Genomic DNA, 19,252 nt, shown 5'->3' with positions numbered 1-19,252 from the left:
GCACATTAAACAGGACATGTGTCAACAGAGGGAGAGAGAGAAAGAATAACATGGTCTGTTTAGAGTGAGGAAAGATCAGATATGTTTCTGCCAACTGCCGCCAAGTCTGTGCAAACTAAAAGATATTTCAGAAAGGCTAATGTAAACAAGCTCGTGAAGACATTTTTAGCGCTGGCTCCTTCCTGCAAATATGTTTACCCTCCTAATCAAACACCATATCGCAATCACACTTCACTGCTGGCTGATAACATTTTCATCGATCAAGCCTTTTTAAGAAATGATAAACACACACGATCTGCCCGCAGCAAAGTCACTCTTATCCATAGTGCCCACACCTATGCTCACATCCACTTTATTTTTATCTAATCAGAGGGTGCGTTAGTTTGGTTTTCAGTGAATCTCCCTCTCTCTCTCTCTCTCTCACCTCGCAGCTGCCAGATCAAAACAGTCAGATCCATACAGAATGACAAGAATAGATATTTTGAAGTTGTTCCAGAAAGCCCAGCTCTCTCTCTCTCACCCCCCTGTGGCTGTACCCCCACTGTGATTCTCCCTCCTTTTGGACATCCAGGGTCAGAAAAAGCATCTGTGTTGGTGTGCACCCCTATAGTGCTGAATATGCTCCCACAGGCTTGGCTGTGTGTCTTCAGGCACACACACACACACACATACACACACACACACACACACACACACACACACGCGCAAGCAACACAACCAACACCCACTTTACAACCTCCCAAACAAAGTCTCAGCCATTGCCCCGGCCCCTCCGTCTATCTGCCAGTGGTTGATATGGATTTGAAGATAAATAAATGCCCCCTCTCCTTTCTCCTCTCCCCTACTCCAGACTAGACATCCTCGCCTTGCTTTTAATCTGTAGAAAGAGAGGGATGTGCATCCGTCGGCAGTTTAGGGCTTTTTTTCCCCTGATCCGTGGAGGAGCACTGAGGCTCCGAGCTCTCTCTCTCTATGTGTGTCATCTGCCTGAATTGCACTTCCCCTGGCGGTGGGGGAATGAATTATAAAATAGGCCTGTCACACTAATCTCTCAGCCTTGGGCCAATAGTTAAATAAATCATTTTAATGATTGCCACGCCACATGGAGGAGGAGGAGGAGGAGGCTCTGGGTGGTGTTGTGTGCGGGTGTCTGCTGTGCGTAGTCTACCAGCAGCATCAGCGTTAGTCCCCTGGAATGCCTCCCCCCTCTTCAAACATAAGCATAAACACATATTGAAAAGGCACTCGCACATTTGCAAACACACACACACACACACACACACACACACACACACACACACACACACACACACACACACACACACACTTCTGTCACCTCCTCCGTGGAGAGAGCGTGTCAAAATGGGAATTGGGGGTTGAGCTCCACAGAGGCTGTTGATAAAAGTGTTGTCACTCTTCATCTAGGGTGGATTTTTTTTTTTTTTTTTTTTTTAAACGTGGGGCTTAAAGACATTATATTCAACACAATATATAGCTAGTGCAAAATTGTGTAGGGTGGCTTAAGTGTAAGCAAGTGGGATGGTGATGTGATTTGCATGGTTCAAAAATAAACAGTCAGACAAAGCTTAGTATGCACAAATACCGCTTATGAAAGGAAATGAGAAAACAGCGGAAGCAGGAACACACACAGATTGTTTGAGAGACCTGCGGTGATGGACGGAGAGGAGATACATGTGATCCATCACCCACAGATGAAAGAGAACTTGCACTTGTACTTGTTGCAACTGTCAGATAATCACAAACTTTACGGCGTTTGAGCACTTAAGGTGTATTTGTTTCCACGGAGAGACACTCTGTGTGTGTTAGTCTTGTTAAGAGTCTCATCCTCAGTGTAGCTTCCCTGGCTGTGTTATGACACCCTCTTCAACTGCTGGCCAGTAGTTCATTTAGCCATTAAGGAATTTAATTACAGGGAGGAGTCAGATCAGAGAAAATTCATTAAGTCTTAATGACGTATTTCTGATGATTGATTTAGCCGTGTTGCTGAGGGTCTTGCTAAATAAAGATTACTGCTGGTGCAGATGTGAAACATTCGTGAGATCTGTGGTTTAAAATAAGAAAAGAGGGGAGAGGAAGAGAGTGGAGAGGAGAAGAGGGGTTATGAGGATGTAAGAGAAGCAGACAACAAAGAAAAGGAGGGATGAAGGGGGATGGACTGGAGAAATTTTTTTTTTTTTTATTTTCTCAATTGATTAAAGCAAATCTTAACAGTTGAGAATCTGGAGCCAGAGAATATTTGTCATCTTGGCTTTGAAAAATGCCCAAAATGATTGATCAATTATCAAAACAGCTGTCAGTTTCTTTCATTCGACTTCTTGTTCCGCCTTTTAAACAAACTTTGGGATTCAAAGTGCAAGAAGTTAGCGGCGCACATCAAAACGAATTGAGCATTGCTCGAAAAGTTAGATTTAAAGTAGCAGGAAGCTTGAGAGAGGTAGCGGGGAAGAGCATGAACAGAGTTTAAAGCGCTTTACAGCTGAAGAAAAGTTACAGGCAGACTTCTCGACAGGAGCGATGGAAAGAAAGTTTGTCTCTTGTCCTTCATATCAAAGGTAGGCACCCTATGGTGAGTGTGGAGAAATACGATTGTACTGTCTGCTCTGCTCTGACAGGCCCAACGGAGCTTTGACATGTCAGTCAGAACAGGAGGGGAGAGAGTGAGAAAGGAAGAGAGAGGCAGAGGATGGCAGGAAAAAAGAAAGGACACGTCTATCCTGAGACACACACACACACACACACACACACACACACACACACACACACACACACATTTGCTAATGAGTTGCCCCCGGTCACCAGGGAGAAACACTTTGTTGCCTCACACAGCCCAGCAGCTGTCTTTGTGTGTGTGTGTGTGTGTGTGTATCTGTGTCTGTGCGTACGCTTCAAAAAAGGAATAGATGTGTATATATGTGTGTGTGGTATTGTATGTGTGTGTGTGTGCGCACACCCCTGCTGGCCTGTGCTCTTGTGCACTGAAGCCTGTCTCCCTGTCTGCCCCGAGCGTTGGTTAACCTGTGTTGTGTCCGGCAGGCCACCATCACCGCCACCATCACCACACCCTCTCACTCCCCACCTCGGCCCTACCCAAGGCCGCCGAGGGCCCCCTGGGGCGGGGCCGCATGGTGGAGCGGAAGGACCCCCCCATGAGCTCAGACAAAGGGGAGGACCCCTACGTAGCCGTGCCCTCTCAGACTCAGCCCGAAGCCAATGGTAAGCCTTGGAACACAACAGTGAGCAGTCAATTTGGTCCATTGTCACCTGTGGCAAGGGAGGGGGGAGGGGAGGGAGGACGGGGAAGGGAGGGGTTTATGTAATTGAGATTTACGGCTGCCTTGCTGCTTCCAGCTGACGAGGTGTAGAGATAGTGGATCACTTTCTCTCTAGGGGACAAATTGCCTCAAACTGTGAACGTAAACCCCCCGCAGAAACGTACGCAAACACACCTACTGGGTACATACATATGCAGACACACACACAGTCTGTGCTCATTTAGACATGTACGCACACGCAAACACTCATGCCTACACCGCAGGATGGATTTATTATCCGTGGACTGTAATGTCCCACAGGAGATGTAATATCCAGACCATTACACTCTGAAAAGGAAGATGGCGATGTATTTATTTCCTGGAGAAGATGGCCCCGTCCCCGGCTCTTTCATGCTTTGCGACACAGTGACATGACATTGAACGCCCTTTTCTCCTGTGTTAACAACCTGCCTAATGCTGTACCGCCTCAAGGACGACTTGCTGGATAAATGAGACAGAGAGAAAAGGAAAGAGGGGAAGGAGACGATGGGGACGACACAGGGAGGGGGCGGGGGGAAGGTCACTGCAGTGCGGCTGATCCATGTTCTGCCCCTTAATAAAACAGAGAGGCAGACCTATTACACATCCCAATAAAATAACATGCAACACGTCCCTGCAACATTTCATACTTCATGCTATTAAAGGCAGCGTCACCATGGCCTTGAGGAGATATTGATTATTAATAATGGTGATTCATCATGAGTGCTAGCATGGAAGGGACTTTGTATGGACATATTGAATATAAAGAAAGACACAGAGAGAAAATCAGAGCAGCTAACCTGCTAAGACCAAGAGATTTTTGTAATTGAATTTGCTCCAAAAATGAAAGTGCTACACTGTTTTTTCATGCTAAAAACTAGCCTCAATTTTTGCCTTTTATGTATTAATATAACATGTGAGTCACCGCGCCAAGTGTTCAGGTTTCTGAAAGGGATTATTTGACACCATTTACTGCTGCTTTAAAGGTATTTCCAGAATTTGCCCAAAGACTCTTCTAACCATCTGAAAAACTATTCTGGCTGTTGCACTGTAAGATAAGATTCCTCAACCTGTTCCTCAGGTTGAGCTGAATATAGTAGTTGGATCTTCTTACTCAATTTGTACAATGTGAGCCAAGATTTAAAAATTAGTCTGTTGAGTTGCGAAGTGAGGGACAGGTTAATTTTTTTTTTTTTTTTTTTAATGGTGCAGCAGATGGAATATCTTTTCATCCAGATGGTTAGAAAAGTCTTCAGGGATTTTTGGAAATGCCTCAAGAACAGCATTAAGTGCTAGGATCTACAGGTGTGTGTTTGTAATATCAGGAACAAAGTCATGTGACTCAACTGTGATACACAAGAGGCAGAAAGTAGGGCTAGCGGAAAACATGCTGTGTCCCATAATAACAAGCACTAAAATTAAGGTGGTTCAGTTGTGTCACAATACTCCCGTACCTTCTGTGTGTGGAATAAACAGAGGCAGTGACTGCAGCACGTCAGCTGGAAGCAGTAAGGCACCGGTGGGTAGATCCAAGCACAATGGTGGCAGAGACTTCAGACAGCATGCCTACAGCCAGCATCACAACATGCTGTCGTTCCCCTCGTTGCCTTTACCTGAGCGGGAGGAATATTACCCGAGCTTCACGAGGAATGACGAGGAACGCCTCGCTTTGAGAATCACACGTATCAAAAGCGAAAAGCTGTCTTGCATTCGTTAAAGTTCCAGGAATTTTTTTCTCTTAAGTTTTTCGGGGGGTAATGTGGGCGTCCCATGCTCAGGTAACGGCAACAGGGCTTCACATTTCAAAACAATGCTTCCTGCTGTTTTTTCTGTATGATCATTATTGTTCTTATTATAATTTTTAGAAGACACCTTTGCGGCTTGTTTCAGTATTTATCAGTTCTATTTCAATTTCAGCTCAACAGTCTTTTCTTTTTCCTTTTCTACGCGAGTCAGCTCTGATGAGATTCGTTTGATTTTCTTGTGTTGGTTTCTTGTGAGCAGTTCTTGATATTTTGCATGGCTTGGTCTTTTTTTTTTTGTCTTTGCTATTTATATATTTGCCTTTTTTCCTGCCTTGATTATTGCTTTGATGGTATTAAGCACAGTTTTGCCTCCATACAGCTTAATGCTTTTCAGCATGGCAAATTGAGCACCACAGTCAACAGTATTCATTTCCCGCTCCACCCATCCTGCCTCCTCTTCCTTCCTGTCGCCCTTAGTATTATTGGCTTCAGGTGTCAACTGTACTGTGAAAACTTAGCAAACTGCATATGGGAAAGTGAAAATGGAATCAATGTATGAGTCAGAAACTAAGTAAATGAGTCATTTTATCTGCATTTTAATGCGTCAGAGATAAATCCATGCAGCCCATTTTACACAAGAAATGAGGGATAAACATTTAACCAAACCATCAATCTCTCAAATTAAGTAAAAGGAAAAAAAGTTTATGCTTGAGTGAAAATGCATTAGCTCATATCCAAAGTCGTTTGCAAGCTTGTTTGTGATTTAAAAGAAATTACAATTACTCCCCAACTTTTTCATTTGCAGTGGAGACATTGTGGAATCTTATCTGCTAATGAATATTACAGTGCTGCCAATATGTATTAGCCCGACACCACCAGAGTAATTAGAAATGCTGCAAAGTGATGAGTATTCACACACTGATGATATTTAGCACCCAACAGCATCGTTATCCGGCGGTCCAGTGGGGCCGTCCCTGTTACCAGGTGGCCGCTTGTGTTTCACAGTACATTTGAGCTCGGTGTTGGTCTGTCTGTGAGTCTGTCTCGGCCTCATCCGTCTCTGTTATATTTCCTTCCACTCCTGTCACCCTACCTTACACCTCTCCCTTCGCCTCCCATCGCTCACCCTGCCCCCAAACACCACCAGCCCCGCCACTCTCCACCATCTGCTGCCATTGTGATCAGTCTCCCTTCCACAGGACCTCTCATCTGACTGGGATGGCATGTTCCAAGGCTATACCTTACCTAGTGCAAATGAATTCCTGAACCAATTTATGGAGCCTCCTCCCCCAATGCCCCTCCCCCTGTCTCTCTCTGTCTCTCCTCCATCTCTGCACCTCCTCCTCCTCCTCCTCTGTCTCTCCAATTGTAGTCTGTCTCTTCTCCAACTGGAGTCATATCTCTTGCCCTGTCTGCAGGAATGAATCCTCGCCCTGCTCCCCCCCCCCCCCCCGCTCTCTCTCCTCCTCTTACCTCTCTCTCTCCGTCAGGCTCAACTCTCCCCCCTTTACATCCATCCTCCCCAAACACGACCTGTAGCCACCGCTGTGTTGCTCCAATTTATGGGTTCATTACAGCAGCTATCCAGGGTAGAAGGAAAGGGGAGAGGTGGAAGGAAAGAGGGATGGAGAGAGACAACAGGGGGAGAGACATGGGAAATGAGGGAGGGGAGAGAGAAGGAACACACATGATAAAGATTTATTAAACAGAACAGGACAATAATGTAGCAGTGAAGGTTATAAAGGAGAGAGTAAAGAGATAGATGGTACAAACTGGGTGGATGATAGAACTGAACAAATGGGGAATAAGAGAGGATATAAGATGTAATGCAATATCGTAGGTGAACAGCAGTGTTTCTCTCCATCCCGATCAGCCATTTGTTTAGTCGACATTCTCTATTTAATGTCTAACCAGCTAACATGACTAATCCCAGCTGAAACAGTGTTGTGCTGAACATAATATCTGCTTTCAACCCTGTCTCCTTAACATTAGGAGATTTAATGAGGAAATTTACACATTTTTTTTATTTGAAACGCAAGTTTTTTATTTATCAGAATAATGAAGTTGTCAATTTATGTAATTGGCTAATTGCAAAATGTTGATACTGAACATCAGCAAGCTTGCGTCCAAAGTTTAACCAGGCTGAAGTTTGGCCGCAAGCTCGCTGTGCGGCGCTTGGGCTGGGTTTGGAAAAGTTGCCATGGCAAAGCGCAAGCCAGTGGAAACGGTGGGTTTCAGAGCACTGAGCACTGAAAAGGCCTTGTTGAGGTATCTCATTCGTTTTCCTGGACTATCTGCTCATAGCAGCAAAAGCACAATTAAGGTGCTCAAGATGGTCTTGGTTTAATATTGCAAAAACCCATAACCCACCCCAACCACCTCCCAGTGGCTTGTGTGTGGTATTTATAAGCAGCAGCGCTCACAGTAGAAAAATGTTGCCTATGAACATATTCCAGGTAGCAGCTGTACACACTCATTATAATTCACAGGATGAGTTTTCTCGTGTCACATGACTGAAGCTGATGCAGTTTACATGCTGATAAACAGGAACTTGATTTGTGAATTAAAATCTGAGGAACGACGTTTTTTTCCCAACATCCTGTTTCCCAAACAAAATTTTGATATTTCCTCACCATTAGATGAGAACCTCTGTTGTTTATTGAGAGAAATGATTTCCCTCCACGTCAGGATTTCATGGTAATACCAACTGTCTGACAGCTGCTCTGCAAGGGCTATTTTCAGCTGCAGGCAGCTCTCTGACACCTGTGTGCCAAGGTGGTGTTATGGGTCACATTACTTTTCTTTTTGTCAAGCCAAAAGTCATGATAGCCGCAGCCTGAGCTTCGTCTGACAGTGTGGAAGGCAGCTGAAGATTTCTCCATCGTTACTGGGTATGCCGTGTCACTCATGAATGTGACCTGTAAAACTGTCAGATAGGTCCAATAGTGCCTGAGAAAATATTTGTTTTTGTTTACAGTCAAATTCTGGTTTCAAACTTTGTAACACTGTCACAGCGTTGTAATGCATTCTGCCTGCACCACCTCGACTCCGTCCAGCTACATGCCCCTGGAAGAGCACAATCGTAGCTTTGATCTGAGTTTCTGAATTTTTAAAAAACACAAAACCAAAAAAACCTTGAACTTGTGTAGTTTGGAAAGGTCTGTTTAACCGCTGATTTATCCCCATATTAGCTCCACAAACGAAACCAAATCAAAAAACGAGTGCCAACTGGAACGCTCCATGGCCATTTCTCATAAATGTGGTCAGTATAGAACTATCACACATGACTTTTCAGCTGTATTTCTTCCAACACTAATGAGCGAAAAAAAAGATAGAAGAGGGATTTCTTGGTTGTCTGATTATGGAGACATCTCTCCTTTCAAATTACCCTCGCTTGGAGGCGAGCCGACAAGATTCGAGGTAATAGACGCTTTAGTTCAACATGAACTGCGCTCACTGTCAGATGATGCATTTGGCAGGTGAAGTTTTTCAGGAGCCTGTGAGGGCGATCTCTTTGGGAAATTTAATGCTCGTAGTTTCATATGTCCTTGTAGTAGAATGATAGGATTTAGGTTAATCCTATGAAAAAGGGATGATAGGATTTAGGTTAAAAGTTGGTGAAGTAGCCCTTTAAGGCAGAACAACTGCACTGGAGCGTAGAAAAAAAACAAAGTCTTAATCAACTAATCCTTCGACTCGTACTCTTGTCGTTATAATACCTTAAATATTAGCCACTGGATTTTACTTTAAGGGTTCTTACTGGCCAAAGATTGTGATAGGCCTTTGTGTGGCAGATGAATTATTCACAGCTCATTGTGAATCATAATAGAAACAGTGGACTGGATGTTTTCCCGGCATTACGCACTTCCCTGACTGACGTCAAGCCATGAGCCATAATTTCCTCCACTGATTAGCTTATTGTTCTCTCAGACCGCTTTTGTTTTCTACACACATTTGCTGCTTACTTTTCCGTTTTTACGTTTTGGATATGCTTTTCAGTAAGACCTCTTGCCATCGCTGGCTCTTACAAAAAGCTTTGCTTTGTCTTTTTGGCCACTGAAGCTCATATCACAGCAGCTCATCCTTTTGTGCTCTTGAAGCCTGTCTAACCCACATTCAGCTGTCATTATTCTACTTTGGACTGAATTTAAATGGCCACGTTCACGATGTCCGTGAGTGAGCCACTCAATGAGTAGATAGGAGCTTTTGTTCTCTGGTGGCACTATGTAGGGTCTTTTGTGTGCTAAAACATTTGTGAATGATTACCAATGCCTGCATTTATAACTGGATGAATTACAACACATATCGCGACACACAGCGTTTTAATCATCCATACAAGTCAGAAGCTTGCCAGACATTTTCAGCAGTCACAGCACAATAAAACACACTTGAGTGGGTCACAATTTATATAACAGTGATTCATCAAGATTGAGCACTAATTAACAGCATTCAACGTTTCAGAGGAAATCACACAGGAGTTCAGACTGCAGTTTTTATCCACAGAAAAATCCCAATTTTTATCAGTTGTGTTTGTTTTGTCAGGGATAGCAATGAAATTCAGACAGACTTGGTTTAATTGTTTTAGCTGTTGGACAATGCTTTTTAACAAGTCTATCACCCATTAAATCAACCAATAGAAGCCTCAATTTAAGGCATCAAACAGTGAAAAATGTTCCCAGGGACGTGTAATTTCAGTTGATTTCCTGTGAGTATTAAATATTACAGTTTGTATGCAGGGAGGTGGATAGGTTAGTACATCAGTGTTAATACCTGAGGTGCAGAACGATATAATTAAGGGTTTAATTATATCTTAACTGGCTCATCAGTATGCTGCGCACTGACTCACAATTGTCTGATGAATGCTTTAATACTGAATAACACCATTAATGCAAGTGCCTCTCGAACATAAACATACACAAGACTTAATGGGATTATGCCTTAACAGGAGATTAAATAGAATTTAATGAATTGCTGTCATCATCTAAACAGCAATGTCCTTTTTAAAAGATGACAACAAGCGAGTCCCTGACAGCGAATAAGAAGTTCCCAAAGCTCTCGCCGCAGTGAAGGCAGAGGAAATGCAAGGCACTAAGCATTCTCTGCTCCTCCCCTTCATCCTTTTTCTCCTACTCCATTAGTCGAGAAGGTCCACTGTTCTGTCTTTCAACAAGTGACACTTCAGGGAGTGCAGTTAACTCTGATTAAGATTTTTATCATTTCTCAAACACCGTCTTTGTGCAGCAGCCTGCAGACAGAGGTTAGAGCCCTCTCCGTAACCTCTCTGTGATGTTTAACTACCTTTGAAGTTTTCCCAACACCAACACAAAGACGAGCTCTGTGGGCTTAAGTCAGTTGCTGCTTCTGAAGAGATTAAAAGAGTGTAAGAGTGTCTGTGTGTGTCAGACAGACAGAGAGAGAGCATTCACAAGTTCCAGTCACAGCAGATTACAATGTTTCTGATTTACAAGTCAGCGTTGCCGACCCAGGCTGTTTTGACAGCGAGAAATATCTGAGTATCTGAGATATGTGTTTAATATCTGAATGTTGAGGCCCGAGGCGGTGTGAAATTCAAATCAATTCAACGCTGAGAGAAGTGTCGAACTGCAGGATGCCTTGTGAGGCATTCTGGGGGCAAGGCAAGAGTTGAAACCAGAAGATTATAAGTCACTGTATAGTCAGAACCCCAACAAGATGAGACTAAAGCAGAAAATCTGTGGGTTTTAGCAACACTTTGATACTTCTCAAGGTCACATTGTGGAAGTTTTGAAAAGTTTTGCCGAGATCACAAACAGGCCTCGGAAAATGAGCGGCATAGCCACCTTGATTCAAAACCCCGAAGTCCTGTGATTCGACAGAGACACCTCCTGGGTCCTCTGTGGCTACTTTCATTCTCTTTGATGTTAGGATGAGAAACAATTCCTCACATGAAAGATGGAAGTCTTCAAAGTTTCCTCTCTTTCTCCTTCTTTGTGTTTTACCCAAGGCCTTGGGCTAAGTACACACACCAAGTGGGAAGTGTGTGTGAGTGCAGGAGACATGAGTGATGGATGGAAGGGGAGAAAACCCAAGAAGAAGATGCAGACAGGAAGAAGCACGCGGTGCAGGTTAAATAGGGCTTTAACCTCGGCTCCCACACCCAGAATAGAAGACAAAGATCTAGCTCCACAGTTGACCGGAGTGGACACCCGCTTGCTTTTGCTTCCTTTGTTATTCAATGTGAAATTCAAATCGCCAGTGGAAGAAAGTTAACCTTTAGCGGCAATAAATTCACTGTCATGAAAATTCATAACAGTTTTGATTTGCTCTTTCAGCGTGTAAGCACCGTAGGCAGAGATGGATGAAGGTATTTACATTTAACAAGGATTATGGAAAAAACCAGGGGTTTGCCAAAGCATTTGTTTATTCTTGCACTTTCATTTTCTTACGTAAATGGTTTTGGGAGGCTTCTGCAGCTCCTCTCCTCAGGTGAAGCTGTATTCCTCTGTCTTTTCTCCTTTGTTCGCAGCAGCGCTTTAACCCAGCACCTGTCATCATTGTCGGTTCTCTCAAACAATGATAACTCACAAAGACCAGGAGGTTATAATTACAGTCTTCCCAGTTTCCACTGAATAGGACATTTACCATATGGGAGCATAACAGTGGGAAAGAAAACACTCTGATACAAGAAGTCAGAAAGGTGATTCATTGTTTCTGTGAAGGAGAGAAGAAGCAGATAGTCAGGAGAAAAAGATCTAAGTGAGGGCAGAAGAAAGTCGAAAGATAGCAGCGAGGGAAAAGCATCTCTCTCGTCCGCAGATGTTACTCCCCGAGATGGGAAGCAGATGTTTCGTCAGACAGGCCGGCCATTTGGTCACACGAGTCCACAGCATAACACATGTCAAACCTTAACGCTTCGCTGCAGATAACACTCATCGCTTCTCACACGGTCTCCACAGCAGGGCACGTCCCTGATAAGAAACGATTTTAGCCAGGCGAGACGTTTTGTTGAACACTAAATGAGGGATGGCCGAGCTGCCTCTTGTCAGCACTCTATTAAAGAGAAAAGTGAAGTTTTGTTTTCACAATAAATGAGGAATGATCTGAGCAGAAGTAACTGCTCTCTTTTTTTCTTCATCCAGGTTGAGCTTTAAAGTCAACGCAGAGACTCAGGCACTGCAGCGTGCCTTGTTTCGGCTAGGAAGACTGATTTGCAGTCGGGTTTTTGGACTAATGAAGTATGACTGCAGCGACTGAGGATTATGGATGTTAGTTTAAGAGAGTCTGGATTTCAGTTCCACAAGAACAGATTACCATGTTGTTTCTGTGTCTGCGTTATGTCTCGCTGAGGAGACACAGAAAGAAGATATTCTCCAAGCACATCTTCGGTGACACAGCCAAGCTGAAAAGCCTAAACATGATTACCCAGCCCCTTCAGGATTTTAGGAGTTATTGCAAACTAATGCGTCATTTTGTGGCCCCTTCTTTTAGAAAATTACACAACAAATTGAAACATATTTCCTGCAGAAAGATGAAATTGCAGACATGTGCTTGTTGACCACTGTTTTGATTACTGTGTTGTGTTAAACATTGATGTTTAAGGTATTTTTGAATGTATGTTTTCTGTGGGCAGTGCACTGTGTTTGTTTTGAGGAACAAACTGAATGTCCATGTTCACGTAGCTGTTTTAAATATCTGAGGTATTCTTATTTGTTTCATGCAGTGCAGTGTCTGACTTTTCAAAGCACATTTCGCTTTTCAAAGTGCAGTGCACAAAAGACATACAAAAAACAAGAAGATTTTACAAAATGCTAATTCTTAAGAGCTGAAACCAAAAAAAAAGAAAAGAAAAAAAAGACAGCCATTTTCAGCTATTCTTGCCACTTCTATGTAAATTCCTAGAAAATGAAAATGGTTTCTGAAAGCTGTTACACAACTCATATCACCCACATAGTGCTTATTTTAGAGCGTATATTCACCGTAAACACACAGGAGACACACACCGGCATAATGGATTATGTGGAGTTGAATTCCATTCATGCAGGTTCATACATATCAGGTTATTGTTCTTATCTATATCACCGAGAGTGACTGAAAGCTTCCATGTTTTTTTTTTTTTGCATTTGACACTTTTGCAGGTTTTTACGACCTCCTCGGGACACAAACAGCATGCACGGGGAATGTCTATATCGTGCCTGTGCTGTACGGTGAAAAATATACACCCTAATGGGAGACAATGAGCGCGGTGCACACGTGTAACTGAGTCACGTTATCTAGACCAGCGGTGCACTGTGGGAGCTTTTTACGTGATAGAGCCCACCTGCCTAATCCTCTGTCTGCGGTAACTGATCTGTGTTGGCCGCAGGTCATGTGTGAACGCATTATAAATCTCTCTGCTATGAAACGGTGTCTTTAACCCAAAGAGCAGAGCACCGCATTAGACGTCTACATTCATCAACAGGCTGGAGGTTATGATCTGTGAGCATGTGTGTGTGTGTGTGTGTGTGTGTGTTTGGAGTGGGGCGCATGTGTCCGCACTTGTGTGTACGTTTGTGCAGATTATTGTTGACCCCGTTTTATTGCAGACAACCTGCTGCTCCCACTCTCCCACCGCTAGAATACTTCATAGCTGCTTTTATTGAATTATCTTTTATTTGGCCGTATCGCAGCGCGTATTTGCCAGCCTTTGAAAATGCCGCTTTCAGAAGACACTGATGACACTGCTCATTGGATTTAACGCCTAATCAGAGGCTTTTTAATGTATTCTCTGTGATTCATGAGATTGGATCCATTTATGAAGATTTATGAAAAGTCTCCCATTTGCATCCAGGAGAAGAAAGGGCTTGGGTATTTCAGGCTCCTTTATCTGCACTCATATCTTTTTTTCATTTCAGCGGAGGGGTTTATCTGGGATTTAAAATGTGAATCATAATCACTCCTTCAAAACACATTTTCAGTCTAAGATTGGATTTTCGGGAAATATTGAATGTTGCTTCTTCAAGACACCGTTTGTGTCTGTTTTGAATAGGTGTCCCTTATGATGGGATAAACCCCATCTTCATTTGCATGTTTTTTCTCAAATTATTTGAACTGCTAATCTTTTTACGCAGAAAATAGCTTTTAATTATCAGAATCAAATATCTTTCCCAACAGCTCCTTTCTTCTTAGAAACAAAGAAACAAGCTCCAGTATCATCTCTCCCTCTCCTAGTCTGCCAGTCTGAATGTCATCTCCACGTCTCTCTGCAGGTGTGATCCGTGAGAGCTACCAGAAGGGTCATGACCAGCTAGTTCCCGTGACCTTGTTGGCCATCGCTGTCATCCTAGCCTTTGCCATGGGCGCCATCTTCTCTGGCATCATTGTCTACTGTGTCTGTGACCACAGGCGTCGAGACATGGACCTGACAGGCCGCAAGGAAAAGGACAACCACCACCTCCACTCCCGCCGGGGATCAATGAACAGTGTGACCAAGCTGACGGGCCTGTTCGAGACACAGGCCAAAGATGGTCGACCTGAGGCTATCCTCACCCCTTTGATGCACAATGGGAGACTGACACCGAATGGGAAGATGCTGATAAAAGCAGATCAGCACCACCTGGACCTTGCTGCTCTGCCAACGCCTGAATCCACCCCCATGCAGCCGCGGCGTAAGCCCAGCCGGGGCAGCCGGGAGTGGGAGCGGAACCAGAACCTCATTAACGCTTGCACCAAGGATATGCCACCGATGGGCTCCCCTGTCATCTCTACAGACCTGCCCCTGAGAGCCTCACCAGGGCACATCCCCAGTGTTGTAGTCCTGCCTCTGCCACAGCATCAGCACCAGCTCCAACCTCATCTGCACCAGCACCAGCAGTCCTACCAGCACGAGTACGTGGAGCAGCCCCACCATAGTGACCTCAGCATGGGCCACGGTGTCATGGACGACCAGGGCGCCACCCTGGAGTACAAGACAGTCAAGAGCCCCTGTCACAACCTCAACATGGTGGATCCAGACGGGGGCCTGCCACCACGTGTGCCCCAACGAGAGGCCTCTCTCACTGTCCCTCCAGCCGTCCCACAGATGGGCAAACGCCTGGAGGTCCACTCGTCAGTCTACGGGCTCCGGAAAGGATCGGCATCCGCCGCTTCCGGATCCTCCGTCCTCAAGAAGCACAACACCAACTCCTCTAACTCCTCCCATTTGGCGAGACATCACAGCTTCAACCGTGTGGAGACTCCACCCCCTGCACCCCAGAGGGTGGACTCCATACAAATGACAGCACAGGGCATATCTCTGTCACGGCAGCCTGGAATGAGCTCCTACGGTTCACTGCCTCGAACGGGCATCAAATATCTCAAGCCTGATGTCCCCCCCAAACCCTCCGTAGTCTCGCTCTCGACAAAAGTCAAGTCCAGTGACTCCTGCACATAGTCAGCTAGCTAGCCAGTCGGTCCAATGTGAACGGACGGTAGTGAAAGCTTTTTTCTGAAAGAGAGAAAAAAACAGGGAATACTGTACAACTTGCATCTCCTTTTAGTGTATTTTTGTTCGTTTGTTTGTTTATGGTGTACAGTACAGTGGAAAATGCAACACAGTTTTTTTAAGAAAACACTTTCTTTTTATATAAATATGTAGATATTATACAAATGGTTGTCGTCATTTGTTGCCGTCACGGAGCTCATGCTCTGGCTGGCTCCCAGTTCCTCTGTAAACACACATGGGAAGGTGTGCTACTGAAACAGAAGAAGATGATGCTGTCCTGAATATTTCAACCAACTGCGCCCTGTAGCATCCAAGGCGGTGGCTCTTCTGTTTGTGTGTCTTTGGCCACCGGGACTTGACCTGATACTTTATCATGCTGGTAAAAGCACATAAGAAGTCAGCAAGGGGGAGTTTGGAGACTAATCATTGTACAGTACCTTGAGGACTGGGAAATTTGAGCGAGTGAGCACTCAGAGAGACTGAGCTCGGACTGAAAGGACAGACAGCTGCCTGAGTTCTGTGAGAAACTGTGAAAAGCCTCTCAGTGTTACAGCAATCAAGTCCTGCCTGGGTTTGATTGAAAGCCTGGGCCAGAGGAATCTTCTACTGTACTGGTTACTGAATAACACATGACTGTTAATACTAATAGCTTGTTGTATTTATTTTTATGAAGTGCTTTTGAAAAAAAAAAAAAGACTGACTTTCTAGGCTCGGAGAGAGAGAGAGAGAGGCAGAGAAGAGATCTTTTAATATTAATTAAACAAGTGTGAGAAAAAAAAAAAAACGTATTTAAAGTCATTAAACTGGAGCCCGTAGAACTTTCTTGATGACTAAAGGTCCACTAGGTCTTACTGTGTGCTCAGTGGGACCTGCAGCTTGAGATATATGTGACCTCTGTGAAGAGGAGGAGATATTTATTTAAACTGTGCCAGACAGGGACTTTTACCTTCATGGACCAGAATTTCCATTGTTTTAGACCAATCATAAAAAAGACTTCCTGAATCTCACCCTTTCACTCCTCCAATGAGCATCCCCCGTCCCCCCCTATCAGCACTGTGGTTTTGTGTGAGTCAGTAACATTTGTCCTGATTGGTTGCTGGCTTACCGGTGCCATCCAAGCTCACTGTTGCATGTTGCAAATATAAGAGAAGTAGCTGCAGCAACAGTACGGGAATCTGCATACACACTCACAAAAAGAAGAGGCTGCAAGCAAACGGAGCGATGCGTCCATCTCGGAGCGCGTCGTCCTTTCTCGCGGTGACGAGCAGGTGAAAAAGAAAACTAGAAAAACATCTGTATTGCCTGCTTCTTTTTCCACATGTAAATTTGTGCCTTACACCCTAAAGTAGTGACAATGTTTTCTTTACTAGCTGTTAACTTTGTCTCCTTGTAGTATTTTTTTATTTTTCTTACGTCATGATATTTCCCTGGTTTGATAAAAATGCAATTAAAGAATGTAGGTGTTATTGTTGTAATTCTGGTCCCTAGACATAACACACTTACAATCCAGAGGGGAGAGAGCAAGGAGGATTCCCTTTCTTCTTTCACTCTTTATCTCTCTCACACGCACGCACACACACACACACACACATACACACACACACGCAAACACACGCACACACTCATCTTTGTGGTTCATTTCAGATTGTGCCATTAATGCGCTTAAAGCAACCCTTTATGTTGTGCTGGCAGTGTCGATGAAGACGTTGTGAGTGTTTTTGATTCTATATTTTATACAGTTTTAAAGTCCTGGTATTTGTTTTTACGTTGTTTGTTTCTGGGTTTTTTTTTTTTGCTGTCTAATGGTTTGGAGTGATGGTTGATTGACTGTTTAACTGAGCGATTAACATTTGTTACTTGAGAGGGCCAATGTATGTGCATCTTTCTGGTGCACTGCAATCATAATGCAAGGTCAACACAAGCAAACGTACAGTATGAGATACACATAAGCACCCAGCGTACTAACACAGTTCTAGGCTTCTTGTGTGCATCGTAACAGTTGGCAGGCAGTTGCATAAACAGGCTGGTTCCTGTGAAGAAAGTTGACATTTTAAAACAACAATATTAAAAAAGTACCTTATTTAACCCCCCTTTTTGTAAAAGAAAACAGTTTGAGGAAGTCTGGAGATGTGTTTTTATTTTGCTTCACTCTCATTATCAAAGCCTTATGAATGGCTGAGAGTTTGACTAATCTTTTTTTGCTTTCACTTCCTTTTTACTTGAGGATTTTTATTGATCACCCCTCCCCCCCCAAACACTTAAATCAATGGAGCACTCCCTTAGTGTTGTATGTGTAGATAGGTAAAAGTTCTCTTGACATCAAGCAATTTTCTGTTTCTCAATGGAGGAAAGCCAACTATGTCTCGATCCACAGCTAACGGTAGAAGAACGTGTAGGATCTGTCACCTGACTAACGTGTACATAGACGCTTGCAGGGTTCGGTTGCAAATGACGGGGTCATGGGCAACAGAGTAGGTCAGGAGGAAGGTGCCCCTTCAGAAACATGGGCTGAGGTCAGCTGAGACAGTTATTCCAGTGATTACTTAGATATGATCTTCAAAGTGCAAAAGGCCCAAGATTAGTGTGAAGGGGTGTGTTCACTCCAGATTTTCCAGAACACCACTGCGTTGTAGACTGGTCACTAGGCGCCACAAGGCCCTATTTACCCCTCCATTGTACTGAGGAGTGCATGAACCAGCAACTTTCCCAGGCCTGGAATAACGCTGATCTACAACTAAATATTTCTTGTCCAGAAATGTTCAGTTGAGGCGGCTCTCAGCTTGGAGAATTGCCGTGTCCACACAGAATGTGAACAAGAATATCCGTCGATGTCAGAAGGTTAAACGTCTGCATCCTGTGTTGACGAGTCAGTTTAGCTGTGGCTGCATCTGAGATCCTGTAACATCAAGTGTTTTGATGTTCAAACATTTTCAAGACTGGATTTGGTTGGACTGTGAAGGCTGCTGTGGACAGTGAGGTTCTTTGGTGTGTGCCTTTTTTGTCTTTCACCCTTGTTATAATACACTGCTATTAGATGCAAATCGACTCTCTTCTCAACTTCTCAACCTTTTGAACTTTGTAAGCTTGTAAGATATTGTGACGTCACAAAGTTTTTTGCCCTACTCTCTTCACTTCCTTAACATCTGATTCACAGCTTAATGTATGTTGTAAAGAAAAAAAAACTCTTTAATTTAATGCAAAATGTAATTAAAAAAAAGAAGAAAATAAAATTCTTGTCATGAAGACTGTGATACGTCCTTGACTTTTTCACTTGTTTCTCTGGTGGTTATCTCTATGGTAGGAACAACTTTTAATTGTCGAATTTTGTGAAACACTGCTTTTGAAAAAAACAAGCCTGAGTTTTGCACAGGATGTGAAGGTTCTTTCAACTGAAAATCCATTTTAAGAAAAATATTGTACTTTTGTGACCTGGAGTGCACTGTTCTTCTTTGCTTGTAAAAATACCACCAACCCCTCGAGATCTGAGAAACTTTCCTTTAGAATAAAATTCTACTTGTCATACAAAGCACATCTAAGTGGATGAAAGTACTTTAAACTAAAGTGAAACTGATTTCTTTAACTTTATATCTAATAAGTGAAAATAAGACTTGGCTATGAGCAGAAGGAAAAGGCCTGCATTCCCTTGTACTATTGATCCTGTCGGTTAAATGAAGCAAACAATTTGATGGAGATTGGGGGCAGCTTTCTGTTTGGCAGATTGATACAGAAGGCAATCAAATCACCCTTTAAACTACAAT

General features: G+C 43.7%; 1 protein-coding gene across 3 annotated transcripts in view; it reads left to right on the top strand.

Annotated features, from left to right (window-relative positions):
- Positions 1–18,737, top strand: part of sema6a (sema domain, transmembrane domain (TM), and cytoplasmic domain, (semaphorin) 6A) — a 106,662-nt gene extending 87,925 nt beyond the window's left edge. For 2 of the 3 annotated variants that reach the window (XM_076731472.1, XM_076731471.1), the window contains 2 exons: positions 3,055–3,234; positions 14,281–18,737. In XM_076731472.1, coding sequence (XP_076587587.1) covers positions 3,055–3,234; positions 14,281–15,443 — 1,343 coding nt within the window. In that variant the 3' untranslated portion in view covers positions 15,444–18,737. The remainder of the gene's footprint in view (positions 1–3,054; positions 3,235–14,280) is intronic. The other variant, XM_076731473.1, reaches the window with a different exon arrangement.
- The last annotated feature ends 515 nt before the right edge of the window (positions 18,738–19,252 follow it).

Source organism: Chaetodon auriga, chromosome 5 (assembly GCF_051107435.1).
Source record: "Chaetodon auriga isolate fChaAug3 chromosome 5, fChaAug3.hap1, whole genome shotgun sequence".
Lineage (NCBI taxonomy): Eukaryota > Metazoa > Chordata > Actinopteri > Chaetodontiformes > Chaetodontidae > Chaetodon > Chaetodon auriga.
This window is presented reverse-complemented; position numbering and strand designations above follow the sequence as displayed.